The sequence below is a fragment of the Festucalex cinctus genome, chromosome 14 (genome assembly GCF_051991245.1).
Source record: "Festucalex cinctus isolate MCC-2025b chromosome 14, RoL_Fcin_1.0, whole genome shotgun sequence".
In the NCBI taxonomy this organism is placed as follows: domain Eukaryota; kingdom Metazoa; phylum Chordata; class Actinopteri; order Syngnathiformes; family Syngnathidae; genus Festucalex; species Festucalex cinctus.
The window spans coordinates 22,278,190-22,298,574 of record NC_135424.1 but is presented as its reverse complement, the minus strand read 5'-3'; the positions used below and the strand labels follow the sequence as shown (position 1 = coordinate 22,298,574).

General features: G+C 39.5%; 1 protein-coding gene across 1 annotated transcript in view; it reads right to left on the bottom strand.

Moving 5' to 3' along the window:
- pdzd8 (PDZ domain containing 8) overlaps positions 1-20,385 on the bottom strand; it is a 52,435-nt gene that overhangs the window by 10,874 nt on the left and 21,176 nt on the right. Inside the window, exon 3 of the mRNA XM_077495608.1 lies at positions 17,496-17,598. Coding sequence (XP_077351734.1) covers positions 17,496-17,598 — 103 coding nt within the window. The remainder of the gene's footprint in view (positions 1-17,495; positions 17,599-20,385) is intronic.

Here is a 20,385-nt window from a genome sequence, read left to right as displayed (position 1 = left end):
AATCCCAACATTACCAATACAACTTACTGTTGAGATGAAGAAATCCTTGATGACTTCTGCCTAGCTACAAAATGCCCATTTGCTCAGCATTTATGGGTTGCGTGTGCGTGTGTGTGTATCTCCAGGTCATGTCTAATGTGATCTGGCTTTGTTACAGCTCTTCCATGAAGACTATAACAACATTTCACTGTGGAGAGAATGTGGAAGCTAAAGGCCTCTTCAGCTTCACATCACACAGACCATTACTTGAAAGTGTGCTGGTAGAAACAAAAACACTCGACTCCTCAAATCTGGATCCAACAAAACATACAGCAAAACTATGTCACTAAGAGACCGGATAGTGGAAGAGGAATTTCATGTTGAACCACCAAAATCAATACAAGAAACCTGAACACATAAGTTACATTTTATCAAATACCAAATAACACAAACCTTGACTATCTTTCATTTATCATATGACACGTCAGTGATGATTGCTCTACATTCATTTGTTAGGGGATGTTTGCCCTCCGGGAGGCACAGCGGGAGCTAAGCGGTGACGTCAGCTGGAAGGGTGTATTTAATCAAAAATATAAATGCACTTAAATAGCGCTTTATCTTCATCATATGTTTACTATGCCTGACGTATTTGCTTGTCTGGTTCAAACATATTGAGTTGTCGAAGCCTACAATGGCCATTGATGACGCAATCGCGCACAAAAAGGTTTTTCAAATAACTTACTTTATGCTCCAGGATCCATTCTACAAATGCAAACTTTCCAGTACCGGTTATCATGAGATGTCAAATATCAAATTTTAGGTTTGATTTTGGCGCAGGCAGACAGAAGGATGGATGCGCCGCTGATGTGTGTGGTGGATGTCGTATTTCATTCATAACTAGAAATGCCATTTCTGGGGAAATGGCGTGTGAAGGCTGGAGAGCTGAATGAATACTTGTGGAATGATTTGGAATAATGTTGAATGATGATGAATGATATTGAAAGATATTGAATGATATTGAATGGTGTTGAATGATGTTGAATGACATGGAATGAGCTTAACATGCTGAAGTTAGAATGGTTTAAATTGGTTTAAAACGTTTAATTCTAATGTTAGCATGCTAACATTAGCATTAGCATGCTAACTTAGCATTAGCATTAGCATGCTAAGCTAACATTAGCATTAGCATGCTAGCTTAACATTAGCATTAACATGTTCAGCTAACATTAGCATTAGCATGCTAAGCTAACATTAACATTCACATGCTAAGCTAACATTAGCATGCTAAGCTAACATTAGCATTAGCATGCTAAGCTAGTAATAGCATTAGCATGTTCAGCTAGCATTAGCATTAGCTAGCATTAGCATGCTAACGTAGCACTAGCATGCTCACTTCCTGTTGATTTCAGGCCACTTCCTGTTGAAATCGGGTCACTTCCTGTTGAAATCAGGTCACTTCCTGTTGATATGAGGTCACTTCCTGTTGATATGAGGTCACTTCCTGTTGAAATCAGGTCACTTCCTGTTAAAATCAGGTCACTTCCTGTTGATTTTAGGTCACTTCCTATTGAAATTAGGTCACTTCCTATTGAAATTAGGTCACTTCCTATTGAAATTAAGTCACTTCCTGTTGATATGAAGTCACTTCCTGTTGATATGAAGTCACTTCCTGTTCAGGTCAGGGAATATCCTGGCAAGAATCACAGGCATACCCAATCAATCAAGATGGCCGCCGCCACCGGTGGACGACGTGGCGGAAATCCTAGGCTTCCCGAATCAATTGGCCAAGATGGCCGCCGCCCCCGGTGGACGACATGGCGGAAATCCTGGGCATATCTAATCATTTATCCAAAATGGCCGCCATTCATCGTAATTTGGAAAATGGCCGCCACGCATGGTAAGTTAGGTGGTAAGATGGAAGAGCTCATGACGTGAAATGGTGGAATATATTGAAGTTGGAACCAAGTCAATCGGATAAATAATGTGGAAGTAAATGGAAAATGTAGAATGTGGGAAATATTTGGGTACGAAATCGGGAATTGTGGGTAAGGCATGATTTTTGGAACTGAAGAGCTGGAAGAGCTCATGGCTTGAATTGCTGGAATATATTGAAGTTGGAACGGTCAATCGGATGAATAATGTGGAAGTAAATGTGACAAATAGAATGTGGGAAATATTCGGGTACGAAATCCGGAATTGTGGGCAAGGTGTGAATTTTGGAACTGAAAAGCTGGAAGAGCTCATGGCTTGAATTGCTGGAATATAATGAAGCTGGAACGACGTCAATCAGATGAATAATGTGTAAGTAAATGGAAAATGTAGAATGTGGGAAATATTCGGGTACGAAATCGGGAATTGTGGGCAAGGCGTGAATTTTGGAACTGAAAAGCTGGAAGAGTATAATGGCTTGAAATGCTGGAATATATTGAAGCTGGAACGACGTCAATTGGATGAATAATGTGGAAGTAAATGGAAAATGTAGAATGTGGGAAATATTCGGGTACGAAATCGGGAATTGTGGGTAAGGCATGAATTTTGGAACTGAAAAGCTGGAAGAGCTCATGGCTTGAATTGCTGGAATATATTGAAGTTGAAACGACGTCAATCGGATGAAAAATGTCTAAGTAAATGTGAAATGTGGAATGTGGGAAATATTCGGGTACGAAATCGGGAATTGTGGGTAAGGCATGAATTTTGTACTGAAAAGCTGGAAGAGCTCATGGCTTGAATTGCTGGAATATATTGAAGTTGGAACGACGTCAATTGGATGAATAATGTGGAAGTAAATGGAAAATGTAGAATGTGGGTAATGTGCGGGTACGAAATCGGGAATTGTGGGTAAGGCGTGAATTTTGGAACTGAAAAGCTGGAATAGCTCATGGCTTGAATTGCTGGAATATATTGAAGTTGGAACGAAGTCAATCGGATGAATAATGTGGAAGTAAATGAAAAATGTAGAATGTGGGAAATATTCGGGTACGAAATCATGAATTGTGGGTAAGGCGTGAATTTTGGAACTGAAAAGCTGGAAGAGCTCATGATGGATATTGAAGTTGGAACGAAGTGAATCGGATGAAAAATGTGGAAGGAAATGTGAAATTTTGAATCTCCCATTAAAAATACATGGGGAAAAATCGGGTACAAAATCGGGAATTGCGGGTAACACGTGAATCGTGGGAATAAGAAAAATGGAAGCGCTGTAGGCCTCCAGCCTTCACACAAATATGGCAACAGTGTGGGGCAATCCCTCTGAATCAATGCAGAAATCAATTCATTGAACAAATTATCATCTTTCAAATATTTTAATAGTACCCCCCTGACCACACGTCACAACTGGGATGGGGGGGATGACACTGATGCACGATGGGGCAGTCGGTTGGGCAAGCAGCCTCCAACTGCCCACGTCACATGCGCGGCCGACTACATCATGCAAGGGGTGATCCTGCAGTTTGTCTGGATAAACACAATATGAGTGCGTTAATCTCATCTCTCCGAGCCCAGCGGGTCAATTTGTTCCCGCAATGTCAAGCACGACGTGCGCTCGTAATGCCTTAATTTCAATGCAAATGAGGGAGGCCACGACAATTGGACAGGAGTCAGCTATATTCCATCCCATAACGGCGGACAATAGCACAAATGCCCCTTTTCTAGATGCGCCCATCCATGAAAATATCAAAAGAAAGAAAACTCCACACATTGTCTATTACACTATTTCACTTATTAAAATGACAACGCTGAGGACACATTCTACAGGGCTTTACAACATCTAGAGACATCCCCTCTGGAAAATATGTCGTCCTCATTGTATGAACAGCTGCCATCAACCCGTAGGTGCTGAGCAGCATTCATTAGTGCAGTATTCTAGCTGTGTGTGCAGCTGTACGACTGGTAACAATGACACTATTGTGCCTTTATCTTTATCTACGTGGAAGTTGATTCGAGGAGCAAACTGTTGCAGAATCCTGTTCAACACGCTACAAAACAACTCATGTTGCAAATGATGAGATTGCTAAGATGACCACTTTTCTCGTTTCATTTCAAAATCTCTTTGGTATCATTGTAAAATGTAAAATGAAAACAAAAAGCAATAAGAAATGTAAAAATGATCAAATAAGCTAATAGCAAAATTCAATAAAGTGGGATTTAAATGAAATCTCCCCCAACTTTGGTATTGTCTAAGCTATGCAGAGTTTAATTTTGGAGAAGTGGCGCTTCCTCTCGGGTGAGCAACAGCAGCAACAGCAGTTAACTATAACCACATTAACATTGACCGTTGACACGGGCAGCAAGCAGCTCCTGGTTTCGTGTCTCGGAGAAGAAAAAGGAGGCGCTCAGAAGCACGTGCTAGCAGGATGTAAATGGAACAATTTGCCATTTATTTCAGCAAATCCAGTCTCTCTTTTATCTGCATTGGCACTGAGAACAAATGAAAGGTTAATATGTTCAAATGGCACCCAACCACTACTTTAAAGTCGTTTCTTTTACCTCCAGGACAGTATTGCTTTGATCCCAAATACTACTGGTATTGATAGAAAATACATTTGCAGCATCTGTTACAATGCATCATATTGATAAGAAATGAAGATGTGATTTCAAATGTATCAGTACAACAAGATGCCCTCATGAATAATAATATGTATTAGACTGATGATAACTATGGAAATGTAAGATTACAGTATTTTAAAAGTATGTTTGAACAATACTGGACCATAGAATGAATATATCATGCCACATAATGCCAGTGTTACTAAAATTAAATGTTAAGGATGAGCGAGTTCCGATACCAAGAATCGGTGTGGTGCCAATACCAGCCTTATTTTAAGGTATTGGTACTCGTGACGGTGGCCGATAACAGTATCAACTTCACTCTTGTGGCTCTTTTATGACCAGGAACTAGAAATTAGAAGAATAGAAAATTGTCATTAATTAAGGAAAAATGTTACATTGATATTAATAGGGCTTTCTTTAAAATGATCTGTCATTGTTTTTTGGAAATTTTATAAATCTAAAGTATTCAAAGTAAATGGTACTTGGTATCGGTATTAGCGACTACTCAAGAATTGAGAACTCGTACTGGTATCGGTCTGGGAAAAAAATGTTACCAATGTTTCCAAATGAATAAGGAGGGAGGATGTACTCCAGGTGCACACTTAGGCTTATGGCCTGCCCAGACAGTTCCTGCCCACTGTTGGTACTAGATATGCAAGATTTTACGTATTGGAGAGTCTCCCAAATATAGTTAACATCAGACGTTACTTGGTTGTCTCACCTTCTTTATTTTTGAACACAAACGGCAACTGTAGGCCGTAGCCACGTCAAAAGAGGACAACAATGAGACGAAGACCAGGATAAACCTCCCATTGTCAGTTTAGGGACAATAAAGACTGAAGTTTACGTAGAATTACCTGCTCATTGTACTCATTTCAAATGTTAAAAAAAAATATATATATAGATATAAAGCATTTTTTTAAGTACTGAAAATAGCTATTTCGAGTTACTTTTATTGTGAAGAAATTCAATTTCTAAAGCCTGGTTCACACGGCAAGATTTTAAAATTGTCGGCCGATTTCCAATCTTTGACAGACAACACACGTGAAGAGAAAAAATCACGGGAGTTCCAGTTTTGAACGTACGATGTGTGGTGCGCGGCCACACTGCACAATCAACACACCTCACACGAGCCGAGTTCATTCAAGAATGTGACGGGAAGTCTCGCGAAACCTCTCAAGATTAAACGTGGCTTCCGAGTCGTCAACATGAGTCGATCCTGGTTTTCAGCCGAAAAAGCGGCATAAAAAGAAAAGGTGTTGTTAAAAGGAGCGTAAATGGGCACTGGCAAGACATCGCTTGCCCTCGGCTCGGTGCTGGCAGAGCGAGTTGGCGTCCCACCCGGAGACCACGTTTATTTGTGGAGAATGTGTGCGCGTGTATTTAAATAAAAAATAAATAAATAAATAAATAAATAAATAAATAAATATTATAAAAAATACAAATAATTAAAAAATAAAAATAAAAAGAGTGTAATAGCGCGAGCACGGACTATCTGCTGCGTCATGACTGTTTTGATTTTGGATTCCCCACCGGCTTCCTCGCTGGCTCGCTTTCTGATTGGCTGCACGTCACCGTCAATCTGCTGCACGGAGCGAAGTCGGGCCAAAAAAATCCAACATGTTGGATATGCCCGATTTCAAGTCGAGGGTCCTTCCGAGCGCCGATATCGGGAGGTGCCGTGTGTGGTGACAATACACACGGCAGGATTATCTGTAAAGATTATCGCTTGCGTCTCGCCGCGTCCTTATGATTGTCGGGAGGGGAAATTCGGGGCTAAAATCGCGCCGATTCTCCTGCCGTGTGAACCAGGCTTAAATCGGCTACTTCTTTTGCTTCTTTGAGCAAGTAATGATTAACTATAACGAAATACTTTTAAAAACTAACGATCCTAACACTGGTCACCTGGATATATTTTGTTGGGCTCAATGTAGGAGCTTGACAGAGCTTGGATGTGGAGCTTCTCATGTTGGTTGGCTGCACATCAACCCGCTCTCCAGCAGGTTCGGGAGGGTGCGTGTGAGATATAGTGGTGGAGATTGAGCACATCTTTTTCCCTGTCACTGCGCTGCTTGGTAATTTAATCTAATACCACATGTCAGATCGATTTGTGTATGGTTATAGGGTACAAGTCGCTGCAAGGCAAGTACACAGCAATTCCCTGCCATATCCAATTAGCAACCCTTGTGCTGATGAGGGCGTTGAGGGGTAGGATGCATGGGCAGTAACTGCCCAGGTGTTTACGTCAGCACCTATTATACCAGTTATCCGTGATGTCACATAATGTGGAATATGTGTACTCAGACACATAATAATAATATAGACAGGTGTCAAGCTACACAAAGCAATCAATTCTAGAACATTTGTCAGTTATATTAAACTAACTTAAGCGGACCCTCCAAAGTTGATCGCAATCTGCTCCAAGCTCATGCTTAACCTCTAAATTTCCATATCACTCAATTGTAATATTCTAACACATTTAAATTTAGAGGGATTGCACCACGGTATTTTAAGCCCTTCCTAAAGTTAACTATAGGCATATAATGATTAAATCTTAACTTTGACACCATGGCGATGTCCATCCATCCATTTTCTTGACCGCTTATTCCTCACAAGGGTCACGGGGGGTGCTGGCGCCTATCTCAGCTGGCTCTGGGCAATAGGCTGGGGACACTCTGGACTGGTTGCCAGCCAATCGACCATGGCGATGTAATATATATATATATATTTTTTTTAATGAAATTTTAGGTATTTTGCTGGTTATTTTTGTAACGCGGAAGTAAAACACCCGGTTCAGTAAAACCCCACCTCTCCCCATGTGATTGCCGCGCCCCCGGTGCAGTCTGCTGTTGGAGCTCGCAAGCCATCAATTCTTCAATAAACATTTGAAACAAAATGGCTCCTTGCCGCAAGAAATCGTGGAGGAAGAGGAGAGGAGAGGGAAGATAACAAACCTGAGCTGGTTTCGAACCGGGGACTTGCTGCTTACAGAGCAAGCACACTAACCACTATACTATTTATTCAGTCAGGTTCAACAGTGCACAAGTTGTATTTGTAGATTACACAAGTGTCAGTCAGAACCTTTGTGGGATTTTAAGACAGGCAATTGGCATTGCAAATGTAAAGGATAATTGATTGCTTTGAATTCATTTGGACAGAATATTTACTTATAAAGGCTACTTTTATCACTATCCCTTGGAGGTCTCAGAGAAAGTGGGCATGTGTTTAGTCCGAAGAGGTGGTGCGGGTGTGGGTCCGTACTTTAATGTCATAAAGTGAGCCCTCGCTCATTTTCTAGAATTTCTCAGAGGGGCGATTGGAGGAAAACACCACTTCGATCATGTTTTTGGTGAGGAATTCGCATTTTAACATGGCTAAAAGCTCCAAAAAGTTGATTTTTCATGTTGCTGTCCCTTTAACACTATTTACTGTCTAGTACTGTTCAAAAAGGCCAAAGACATTGAAACAATGCGTCTGTGGCCCTTGACTTCATTGTTGACTTTGCAAACATTGAACTGGTGTGCACAGAGATGCGTATACCACATTACCAGCTTCGTGGCAAATTTTAACCTACCTACCTCCAACCTGAACAGCTCTTTAACTGCCTCCTCTATGCATTATGTTATAATTTTAAGGGAATTATTATTTCCCTTAGTATTTAAAAAATCCTATTTGAATTACATCATATTGACACAACGGACAGGCATTCAACAAAATGTCCTTGATTGACTGGGGAAATTAACAAATAATGGGTAGTTATTTTTGGTAGAAAATACTAAAAAAAATATTGTTTCCTTCCCACATTTGTTCTAGAATAATCGAACAACAATGGTTTGAACAATTATAAAATGTGTTTGTTTGGTCCGACAGATCCCATCACCTCTGGTAATTTTCCATTTTGTGTCAATTGACAGATGACACATTCATCATCTGTTTCCATTTTTCCGTGCCAATTATATGCCCTATTCTAATCCTCTTTAACAATTGGTAGCTGCACAGTGAAAATTAGATTAAAGATGAGAGATTTTTCCAACAACCTGTTTTTGTTTGCTTCTAATCGCTTCTTTCCCTGATCAATTCTCCTCAAGGGGGGAGGTAAATTGAGCTGGCGCTTTGTACATGACAGAGAGAGGCACAACCACATTATAGGTTTCTTGTTATTTTCATTCAGAATGCTTTCTGTTGATCCTATAGCATGTGGTTTAGTTTAGTTTATTCATTTTTTCCTTTCGGACACATTACAGTTTACATCAATCACATCACATCATTTGCAACATTGACATCTGAAAGAAGGGCTGACGGGTAGAAGCCGAAGCTTATTCGAGACCCGTCCCCATCGACCCATTACTATAACGCATCAATCATATACATTATTTAGAATAGTCATTAATTTTTATCGTTATCCATCCCATACTATCCCAGACACTGCTCGCTCAGTTCATCTTGAATGTCCGTGTGTAGATTGTGGCTAGTCCCAGTCATTTGGCACTGGTGAGTCGGTCCCCAGACGCCACCAGCATTAGTCAGGAAATTACATGTTCCCTGGCCGTTGACTGTAAACTTGGGCTCTTCTAATACCTGCACTGATGAATCATTAGTCACATGCTTGGCTGCATGTACTTCATAATAAAAATACCCTTTCTTACATCAGTCTTTTACTCTCTATTCCTAAGCAGTGAGAACATCACATCTTAATTATTTCTGTATAACTTGGATTACTTCCCAGTTGTGTTGAACTGTTTGTTTTCTGAGAAATAGACAGACAGGATCTCAATCTCAATTTGATTTGAAAGCATCAGGACTACTCTCTTGACGTAGGCCAATGTCTTATTTTTAAATATTGTGTCCCTTTTATTTAGAGTAATGATCCTCGGAGACTGTATACAGTAGTTCATTTATAATGCTCTTGAACAAAAATTGCAATTACATTACCTGTACTGTGCTTTATCTCACCCAAATGAAATATATCATGTAGTTGAGTGCTTCCAGCTTTTTTAATTGCGTGTTTTTAACAGATCAGTTGAGCCAAGCATCCCTTGGTTGCAAAATGGTTGACAAACTAACACAGAGTGGGTGATTAAGATAATGTGGCCAATTGGTTATATTGCTTCAATGAAAACAGACATCATCTTTCCAGTATGTCATTCAGGCTTTGGGTTGGAGGCTCAGAATTTATATGAGTGACAAGCCTTGTCTTTCAAACGGGATGCAAACACTCAAATGCCAAATTGATAACGGTGGAAATGAGACTTCCCTCTACTTCCCTGACAACAATTCAGACAACTGATGATAGTACTTGTATTTTTTTTAAGTGATCGTGGTTACAGCCATGACACATCATTATTTCTCAATGCAGGTACAATGACAACAAAAAAGGATCATGTGGGCGACCAAGCCCCTGATGCTTTTCATATAAGTGCAAATTAGGCAAAGCTCCTTTTTTGTTTGCCTATGTCTCCATAACAACGTGTTTGTTCTGAATGCTTTTGAAATCTATTTCCTATGCTAAAAAGACAACTTAAAATTCAGGTTTAGCCACATAATAAAAAGTGCAAAGTAGATCTTGATGGCTATTTGTTCAGAGAAATACGACTGATTACATTACTGCATGGCGGCTCATTAGTTATGTATTAATTTGTCTTATTTCAATAGGTTTGATAACGACACAATTTGATATAGAGGTGCAAAAATGATATTGTTATAGTATATGATATAGTAAAAACATATTGGTAAAATCGTTCAAACATATTGGTAGAACAAAGGCTAAATGCTAGAAGCATTTAAAAAAAGAAAAAATCCCATAATGCCACAGGGTATTTATTGACTTGCATATGTGCAATTGTGGCATTTCCCAGTGCACAGCTGCTGCTACCTCTTTGAGTTCCCGAAGATGAAAAGTCAGACGATGACCCCAGAAAATGTTTTGTCAATGGGGGAAGGTGATATAGGGATATTTGAATGATGCTGTGCACGTCGTTCAATCGCTCAGCTCAATGCCATTGTACCATATGTTTCTTTCATAGATTTAACACTATTGGTTCAAATTGGAGACGTGTGTCTATCTTGGTTTTGTTCGCCGTGCAACTTACACAGGGGTTGCTTCGAGCATAGATGAGAAGGGGATAGGCCAATAGACGAGAGGGCAAAAAAAAGTTTGGACCTTGCTAGTCAATCTGGTGACTGGTGGTCATGTTATGACTTTGGCTGTAAAATGCTATCTTGGTAGACAGTTCAGTAGCTGTCAGCAAAACAATCCAAAGACAAAGAGAATAATCAGACTTCTAAGACAGGAAAACAAAGCAGAACTGAATCACGACATACTGTTGCTGAGTGAAATGATCTGGAAAAAAAATAAGAAATAAAAAATAAAAAAAATAAAAAAATAAACGCCAAAAACAAACAAAAACAAATGATAAACAAAAGACAGCTCATGGCAGGTAGGCCACAGTGACCTCTTCCTAAAATGTACAGAGGAAGGTGCAATATAATTTGTACCAGTCAACTGACATTTGAACTTTATTTGCTGTCCCGACAATCTTTAAATGAACATTTGTTGTTAACTTAAAAATGATCCGGACAAGTGAACAGGGTACATTCTAGGGGTGTTAAAAAAAAATCGATTCGGCAATATATCACGATATTACATCGCGCAATTCTCGAACCGATTCAATAGGCGGCCGAATCGATTTTTAAATATCCATTTTTGATGGAAAAATATTCACCAAAACGTCTTAGGGTTCACACCTTAAGCATGGGGGAATGTTATATTAATGGAACATTAAGCCTTAATATTTAATTTTAATGCTGTTCAAACATGAAAGAGATTACAACCTGTATAAGACTGAAGTTTCAGATAAATAAATAATACATTTTCATGCAAATCTTACACTTTACAAGTTTACTGATTAGTATTTTTTAAATTTAAATAAAAATAATGGCAACAATCGACTTGTAAATTCGTATCGGGACTAATCGGTATGGAATCGAATCGTGACCTATGAATCGTGATACGAATCGAATCGTCAGGTACTAGGCAATTCACACCCCTAAAAATTTGCTTTTTACGCTTCTAAACCACAATATGAGCAAAAGCTAGAAAATGGTATAAGTGTGGGAGCATTTCAGAATCAAAATGTGCAACATGTCCTGCTATCATTGTCCCACGACCATGCTCTCCGCTGAAGACGCCCACAAACATTCATTTTACCTTGTCTTGGGCCCTACGCGGCTTTTTTACAGTGGTAGTAAAAGTGATGTACCTTACTAAAGCCTGGTTCACACGGCAGGAGAATTGCCCCGATTTTAGCCCCGAATTTCCCCTCCCGACAATCGTAAGGGCGCGCCGAGACGCAAGCGATAATCTTCACAGATAATCCTGCCATGTGTGTTGTCACCACACACAGCGCCTCCCGATATCGGCGCTCGGAAGGACCCCCGACTTGAAATAGGGCATATCCAACATGTTTTTTTTGGCCCGATTTCGCTCCGCACAGCAGTTTGACAGTGACGTGCAGCCAATCAGAAAGCGAGCCAGCGAGGAAGCCGGTGGGGAATCCAAAATCAAAACAGTCATGACGCAGCAGAAAGTCCGTGCTCGTGCTATTACACTCTTTTTATTTTTATTTTTTTAATTATTTGTATTTTTTTTTTTTTTATACACGCACACACATTCTCCCCAACTAAACGTGGTCTCCGGGTGGGACGCCAACCCGCACCGCCAGCACCGAGCCAAGGGCAAGCGATGTCTCGCCAGTGCCCATTAAACAACACCTTTTTTTCATGCCGCTTTTTCGGCTGAAAACCAGGATCGACTCATGTTGACAACTCGGAAGTCACGTTTAATCTCGAAAGGTTTTGCGAGACTTCCCGTCACATTCTTGAATGAACTCGGCTCGTGTGGAGTGTGTTGATTGTGCAGTGTGGCCGCACACCACGCACAGTACGTTCAAAACTGGAACTCCCGTGACTATTTCTCTTCACGTGTGGTGTCTGACAAAGATTGGAAATCGGCCGACAATTTTAAAATCTTGCCGTGTGAACCAGGCTTAACACAACATCATCACTACTGAGGGCTTGGTCCAATGGAGATCCTGACGTTGACGTCACACATCCCAAAATGGCCATTAGCGCAGCCATTTTGGCATGATAGAAAACGCATCTGCCACTTTGAGTAAACGGCAAACGCCACACTTGAACAATGATTTACAGCTGTTGTGAACCAGCTGCCACAACGACAAGAGGCAAAAAAAAGATTAGCATGCTCCGGGCTACCAAAAGAAGAATCGATCGTAGCCAATATTGCACTTTGTACATGGTGGCTGAATCAGCAGATGCTAACTGTTAGCACACACGAAATGTGGGGAAAATAATCTGTTTCGTTCATTTGTGCTGCTATGGTTTAATAGATATTACACAGTTGAATTTGAACTAACCAACACCATAAAGAAGACTTTTTAGGGCAAAAATGATGGCGGCCGCCGCCGATTTAGCAGCTAGGTTGCTAACGTACCTAAATAACACAGCAACACTTGTGTCAAAGTGCTAACTTCGATGGTGTTTTGAGCACACATAAAGAGGAAATAAATCCGCATTCTACAAACTTGTCAAGCCTTTGTATGACCAGACTTGAAAGCGCTCACCGGCAAGAGAGGAGGTAATTAATTCCACATAGCAGTGTCGGTCGACTCGCCGAGGCAGTGCCAATAATTTCTTGCCACACAGGGAACGTGTTCAGAAAAAGTCACGTGACGAGAGGATCTCTATTATGGCTACTGTTGTGGCTTTTTTATAAACATGATAGGTAATTATACGCTTACTCATTACATCCATATTGTTCTGGATATAAACAAACAAACAAACAAACAAGAACGCCTTGCCTCAAATTGCTCAGTTAGGTTGACAATGAGCAAAAATCTTTTACAATACGTCAACTGATGACATGGAGCAGCAATACCCTCACAACCAGCCACAGCAGCACGGTACTGCACAAACACAATGAATGGGTTAGTCAATGGCACCATACAATGTTCAGAGCCAACAAGACATTTAATTGGACAATAATGGCATTGGGTCTGTTAAGTTACCTGGAATGTGCATATGCTTGTTCCACCCACCAACATGAGCATTAACAGATTTCTTAAATAATGCACGGTGTAACGTGAACACGTTATGATACACACACTGGTTTAAAGATGTATCCAAATCCTGCATAGAAAGTGACCTTTTCCTTCTGTGATTACATCACTCGTGTCTATCTGCTTGCCTGCTCTCTACAAGCATCTTTCATCAAGTGTTACAGGCCGTTAAAGAAACAAAGGCACCGGAAGTGGAACATCAAACAAATGCCTGATGGTGAAAGGCTGTGTTTATATGTGCATAATGTTTGTGCATCATGAAATGACCTGATTGGTGTGAGTTTTAGATGACAGCTGTGAGCTAGAAACTTGACCATTTAAAACAAGAAATAGCAGTGCACACACATTGTAGAATTTAACAATGGTTCAAATATCTGGCCCAAATATATCAAAGAGGATTTTACACTGGATCTCATATTTAGAGTTGACAACACCAGATCCCAAATGTAAGTAGCGCCTTGTAAACTGTATAAGGAGGAAATAATGAAACCACACCTTGCCATGGACCAGCTGAGCAGCCAACTGTCCCATTATTGGTCCCTTAAAATACGGGAGACACATATATACGTAAACTACAAAGCTGTTGTAATTCTGAATTTCTGACACTGTTAACCTGTTTTGTATGTAAATACTCTCAAATGAATAATAGTGCATTAGATTTACACGGTGCTTTCTCTTTTGCTATCGCACACTCAAATCGTTTACAATGGATACATTATTCACATACACATTCACACTCTGGCGGTAAACTAGATCAGGATAATTATCAAGCTCCTGCAGAGCTTGCTGATGTGCTTAAATATGAATCAGCTGTGTTGAAAGTGGGAAACCTCCAAAACCTGCTGGACTGCGGCCCTCGAGGACTGCAGTTTGACACCTATGGGCTACATCATAAATAGATGGACAAATGCTCCAGAACACAAATACGACAAACAACAACAAAAAGATGGCTTCAGAAGAGAACATTCACAAATGTGAAGTACTGTACACACTGTACAGTACAGTACAGTACTGCCAGTAGTACCTCAGTGTGATAGACAGAAAATATAATTTAACAACACTTCAATGACTTGTGTGAAAAGACAGTTGATTCAAACATCAAGGCTCCCCAAGCAGGACAAAAACCAACGGAAATTTGATCGATAAAATCTAGCAGCACCCGAAAGGCCGCTTATCACTGGGTCTTTGTTTATTTCCATCAAGCGCTTGCCGCTTGGATCACACAGGGTGGCAAAACAAAGAAATTCAGGGTACCACGATATATAAAGGATTACTCGAAATGATGATAATTTGGGAGCTTTCCTTGAACAGGGACCATTGATTGGGCAGAACATTGGCACTTCTGTAATGGGTATGTATGCCAGATCTACCTTTATCTGTTTTGTATTCATTTTTTGACACAAAGGCATCCCTAAGAGTATTGAATGCTATATGAAGCTAATTTATTATCAAAGAAAAACAGGCCTGCAGGGGAAGAAAAAAAGCACCCCATTTCCATCATTGTTTTCTAGTGAGCGCTTATGGACATCATCATATCATCACCCTTTTCAGAGGTTGAAGTTGGCAAAAGTAGAGATGTCCACAGAAATTTTGGTGCCAATTGAGCACAGTTTTTGTTCATTATAAGCGATGTACATTCAGTGATTTAGGTGATTTTGAGGGTAGGTGCACATAGCACGCAAATGTGGCACAAATCAGATTTTCTATTATTATTTTTTAACCCATATGTGACCTGTATCTGATTTATTTATTTTTTTAATGACAGTCTAAACGGCTGAATTTCTTTCTTTCTTTCTTTTTCTTTCCAAATCCAACCTGGGTCACTTTCATATGGTCCTCAAACAGTATGTATCCGAATTTCTGCAATGCGCCCTGCCCTCCCTGTGAACTGTCTGAAGTTGCATGTATCCGACCTATATGTCATCAAAAGCCGAGTATGCGCTCTGTGCGGGCGGGGGAAGACTACTCAAGAGACTAACTACAGCAGTGACGTCTCGGCATTTAGGGCAATTAAGGCCAAAATAAATAAATAAATAAATAATGGCTACGTGTTTTTTGTTACACCCCTAGTACACTTGTTAACATACTTATATCAACTTAGAAACATTTAAAATGTATATCGATAAAATGGATATAAATGATATAGATTCTTTACTGGTGCAGTAAAATTAAAACATCATGAAGATTCAAGATTATAAAAAGTCAACATAATGGTGCTCGGAATATATCTCCAAGAGCTTCCACTTTTAAGAAAGTGGGAATGTTTTTCTATCAAGACAGACACCCACAAGAGAACTCTTTCATAAGGAGTGACTACAAAAGCGTATATGTTGCAATCATGAGTAAAAAAGACAAAGGTAGATAAGATTACCTTTTCCAGATGGTAAACCCTCTGATCCCGACTAGGTTGTCCTGCTGAGCACACACAGACTGCATGCAGCTGATAAATCTAACTCAAATGCCATCCTGAGTTGGCTTCTCCATATATTTATTAACAAAAAACGATACAAGTGCTTTGAAGTGACACAGGTGAAGAGTGCTGCGCTGATATGGCTGAGTGTCACAATGAGAACATTCAGTTCGTATTAACAAACTCGATTAATAGGCATAATTTCAACAGATGATGAGAGAGGTTGAATAATTAATCCGTGTGGACAGTTTGGTTATGTGTTTTAAAAGTGCAAAAAATAAATAAAAAATAAAATACAGTATGTCTGTTTACCAATGTATACAGACAAGACAAGACATGATTTGTGTTCTGACTGGAAGGTAACCCTGGTGATTGAGGGAGATTTTACTGTACAGCCAATGAGGGGAAAAAAGTTTTACATATTCAATTTAAGGACAACAGTGATCCAATCAGACCAAAGCTCATTCACATCAAATATTTAGAGAAATTGAGATGTTTACGTTTTTGACCAGCTAGAATAGCTTGAAAAATGGCATCCTGGGCATTTCCAACCCAAACTATTTAAACTAAGGACATCAACCATTAACTTATTAATTTATATTATTTATTCATAAGTGTGGCATGAGACCAATAATGCTTTGAAGTGCAAGTAACACGCAAGTTAAAAACATGGGATCAAATCAGTGATTGGTGACAAGGAGAGGAAAAGGAGAACTTGTATTTTACTGCCACCTGCTGGACAATGGTTAAACTCCTCAAATGGTCCTGTGCCATTCAAGATGATAGCGTCCCTTGAGCAATGCAAATCATCTTTAAGACGCACTATTTTAAATGTCGCGTGTATAGGTGAGGAAAGGGACGCAACATGAAGCTTTGCTGGAGCTACAGCCAGTCGTTAGGGATGGCATTTCACACTAAAACGGTCGTCAGTCAAGCCTGGAGCGATAACTGTGCTGCCTCTAAATTGCGCCAATTATAAACGGTTTGCTTCGGGCCTCAAAATGTCCTTTGCCACTCCAAATGTCAACAATGGGATAATCTCATGAATGGAAGGAAGATGGAAATAGGTTTGTATTAATGTGTCAATAAGACCAGGTGCAGCCAATATCGGATCCGAGAAGGAAGTAATTGTGTTACACCAAAATGACTGTTCATCTGTCTGCTTTCATTAAGCAGAAAATATTTTTTTTTTTTTTCATTTCACTCCAAAACTTTCTTATAGACTTTCTGTTGCTCTGTCTCAAGTAGAGGGTTGTCAAATTATTTATTACTGAAGGCCTAACATGCCAAACTCTGCATAAAATAAATCCAACCATACTATTATGTCCTATGAGAAAAGTACCACCCTGTTAGTCATTGGTGTTTTTCTTTTTCAATCAGAATAACAACAAGTAGGAGACAAAAACAGTTAGAATTTAACTCACTCGTTTGATGGAGCTCCGGGTCTTCTCCTTCCACTGGTGGCTGCTCAGCTCAAGAGTGCAGTGAACATAGGTTTCTCTGTCATACGAGCCCAAGATGAAAAGTCTGCGGACAGCGGAAAAACACCAACATCAGACAAGAGATCCAGGGTCATGTAAAAGTAGCTGGTTATGTTCCGATGTACTTTATTACTGATTGTAAATGGAAAGTATTGAATAAAGTAAAAATAAATAAATAAATAAATAAATAAATAAATAAATAAATAAATAAATAGATTTAAAAAAAAAAAAAAAAAAAATTTGAAATAAAAAAAAATTGTGCAGTTTCATTTTTCGGCTACACGAGGCAGTAGCGATTCAGAATTTAATTGAGGAACTTTAACAGAACATTTCTCTGTTTTTTTTGTTGTCAGCAGTGGTTTCCCCCTCGAGTCTCTTCCTTGGATGCCATTTTCAAAGTCATGACCTTTACTGAGACAAGAGAGGCCTGCAGTTCTTTGGATGTGTGGGCTCTTTTGTGACCTCCGTCATTGCACTCTTGGAGTAATTTTGGTTGACCAACTACTTCTGGTAAAGTTCACCACTGTTTCCAATTTTCTCCATTGGTGGGAAATCGCTCTGACCATGGTTCACTCGAGTCCCAAAGCCGCTGAAATACCGGTAGTTTTGTGACCCTTTCCAGACTGATATATTTCATCTTTTTGTTTCTTTGTTATTCAATTTATTTGGATTGTTGCATAGAGCTTTTTTTTTTTTTTGAGATCTTGTTGTTGTCTACTTATTTTTTCCTGGCAGGTACAAATTACAATTGAAGTGATTTCTTCATTCAAAAAAACAGAAACGGGTCATCAGAACTGGGTGAAATCAAAACTAAAATGGAGTAAAAATTTAAAAGTTAACTACACACATTTTAACAAGGTGGGAGAAGTGGGTCGATTCAATGGAGCGCAATGAGCCTAGTGGTTAGCACGTCTGCCTCACAGATTTGAGATTTTAGGCTTTGAATTTTGACTCCAGCCTTCTTTCATATCATCTTATCCTTGCAAAAGGATGCCTGAAGTTTCTCATGCCAAACATAATTTTAATGTGCTCTAAATGTCATTCAAAGTGCAAACTGATTATCACCATCATCGTGGATGTTCCACTTGCATGCAAAATACAGACTTAAAGTTCAGCAATATGTAGGAATGAAAAAAAAATGGTTTGTTGTGATTGTATTACTGTTAATGTTTTATGTTAAGTGTTTCTGTAAAGCGTGTTGTGACAGCTCAGGCTGTTTGAAAGCACTATATAAAGATGACTTGACACATTAATGGTTTTTGCATTGTTCCGCTTGAGCACAGTAGGGGGCAGCAGCTTCCGAAAAATATGCTACTGTGGAGGCTGTCCCCCCCCCCAAGAATAGAATTCAATAGTCCCTAATCACCCCCCCCTCCCCCCCAACTAACTTTTCTCTGGCTTTTCTTTTTTTTTTTTTTGTCTACTAACATGGCATTTTTTTCCCAGTACATGTACCCCCCCCCCCCCCCCCTCCCATAACTGTACATTCTTCCCAGTGTGCCCCGTACCAATCAGTACAAAATCATACCATGTCTAAATTCCTTTTTAGTTGAATTTGTTTCTTTCTAAAAGTAATTTCATTTCTGTTATGTATATTATTTCTCAGTGTAACAACAGATTAGCACTTAACAAATGAAAGCATTTTGGAGGCACATTTAGCTGTCTTACTCATCCTCCTCAGAAGCCCACACAGACGTGAACTTGCAAAGTGCACACCTCCTACTAACTATGCAGTAGACTGTAGAATGTGCCACTTTCCTTCCAGTTCTCAGGATGAGATTTGATTTTCCTGCCCAATAGCCTCTTCACTAATGCTTCTGACACGAGGGCAATAATTAGGTTAATAGCCGTGACGTGTGGTGAGGTTCATGACTGGTGAGCCACTGACTCGTCTGGAGTTGGATATAAAAATATGAATCAAAATAGATGATTAGGCCTGTATTTCAATTTTTACTTTAATTGAATTGAATTGTGATTTGTGATAGATAGCAATAAAAACAAAGGATATTTAAAATAAGGTCAAGCTAATTGTTTTTACTGATCTTTTTCCTTTTTTTTCTTTTTTTTTAATTAAAAGGTATTTTGTCTTACCTTTATATTTAATAGACTATGAAAGCTCTGAGTATAAAATTGCCCGCATGTCTGGTATCATAACTACATGTCTGATGTTTGTAATGAACCAATCCATGTCAAAAACATGAAAGAATTTATGTTATGATGAAGCACTGCCACTTGGTACTTTCTTGGCTCCGCCGTGCACTTTTGTGGCTGATCAGAAAGACTAAATATGTCACACACATTAGTGATAAAATATGTATAATGGTGATATCAAGACAAACTAGCAACGTTTCCTGTGTGACGGCACACACCAACTGCCTGCGTCAACAATTAAATTAATGTGTATCGTCACAGGAGGCATGTTCGATGCTTTGACTCGTCTTCCCTATTTGAACAGAAAATACACAAATTTAGCTTGTAATTTTAACAATGAAATCATTGACATTTTTGAATTAAAAACAAAAGTCAATGTAAAGCACAGAGCACAGAAGTAAAAAGGAAAATAATTTAATGTAATCATGATTAGGGTTTTTTGGTTGTGGTTTATTTTTGCTTACTCGTCACATGCAGGGAAGGGGACAGGGTGGCTCTGTCTCCCCTGCCTGGCCCTGCCCTAATCGCACATCCCTAGGAAATAGGTGATCATTCCAAAATGGTATACAGGTATCAAATGCACTCTTGTAATATACTGGTGACAGAAGACAAGTACTTTGTTACAGCTCGAGACTTTTCACGTATAATATACATGAATGAACTGTCAGCTAAGATGAAAAAT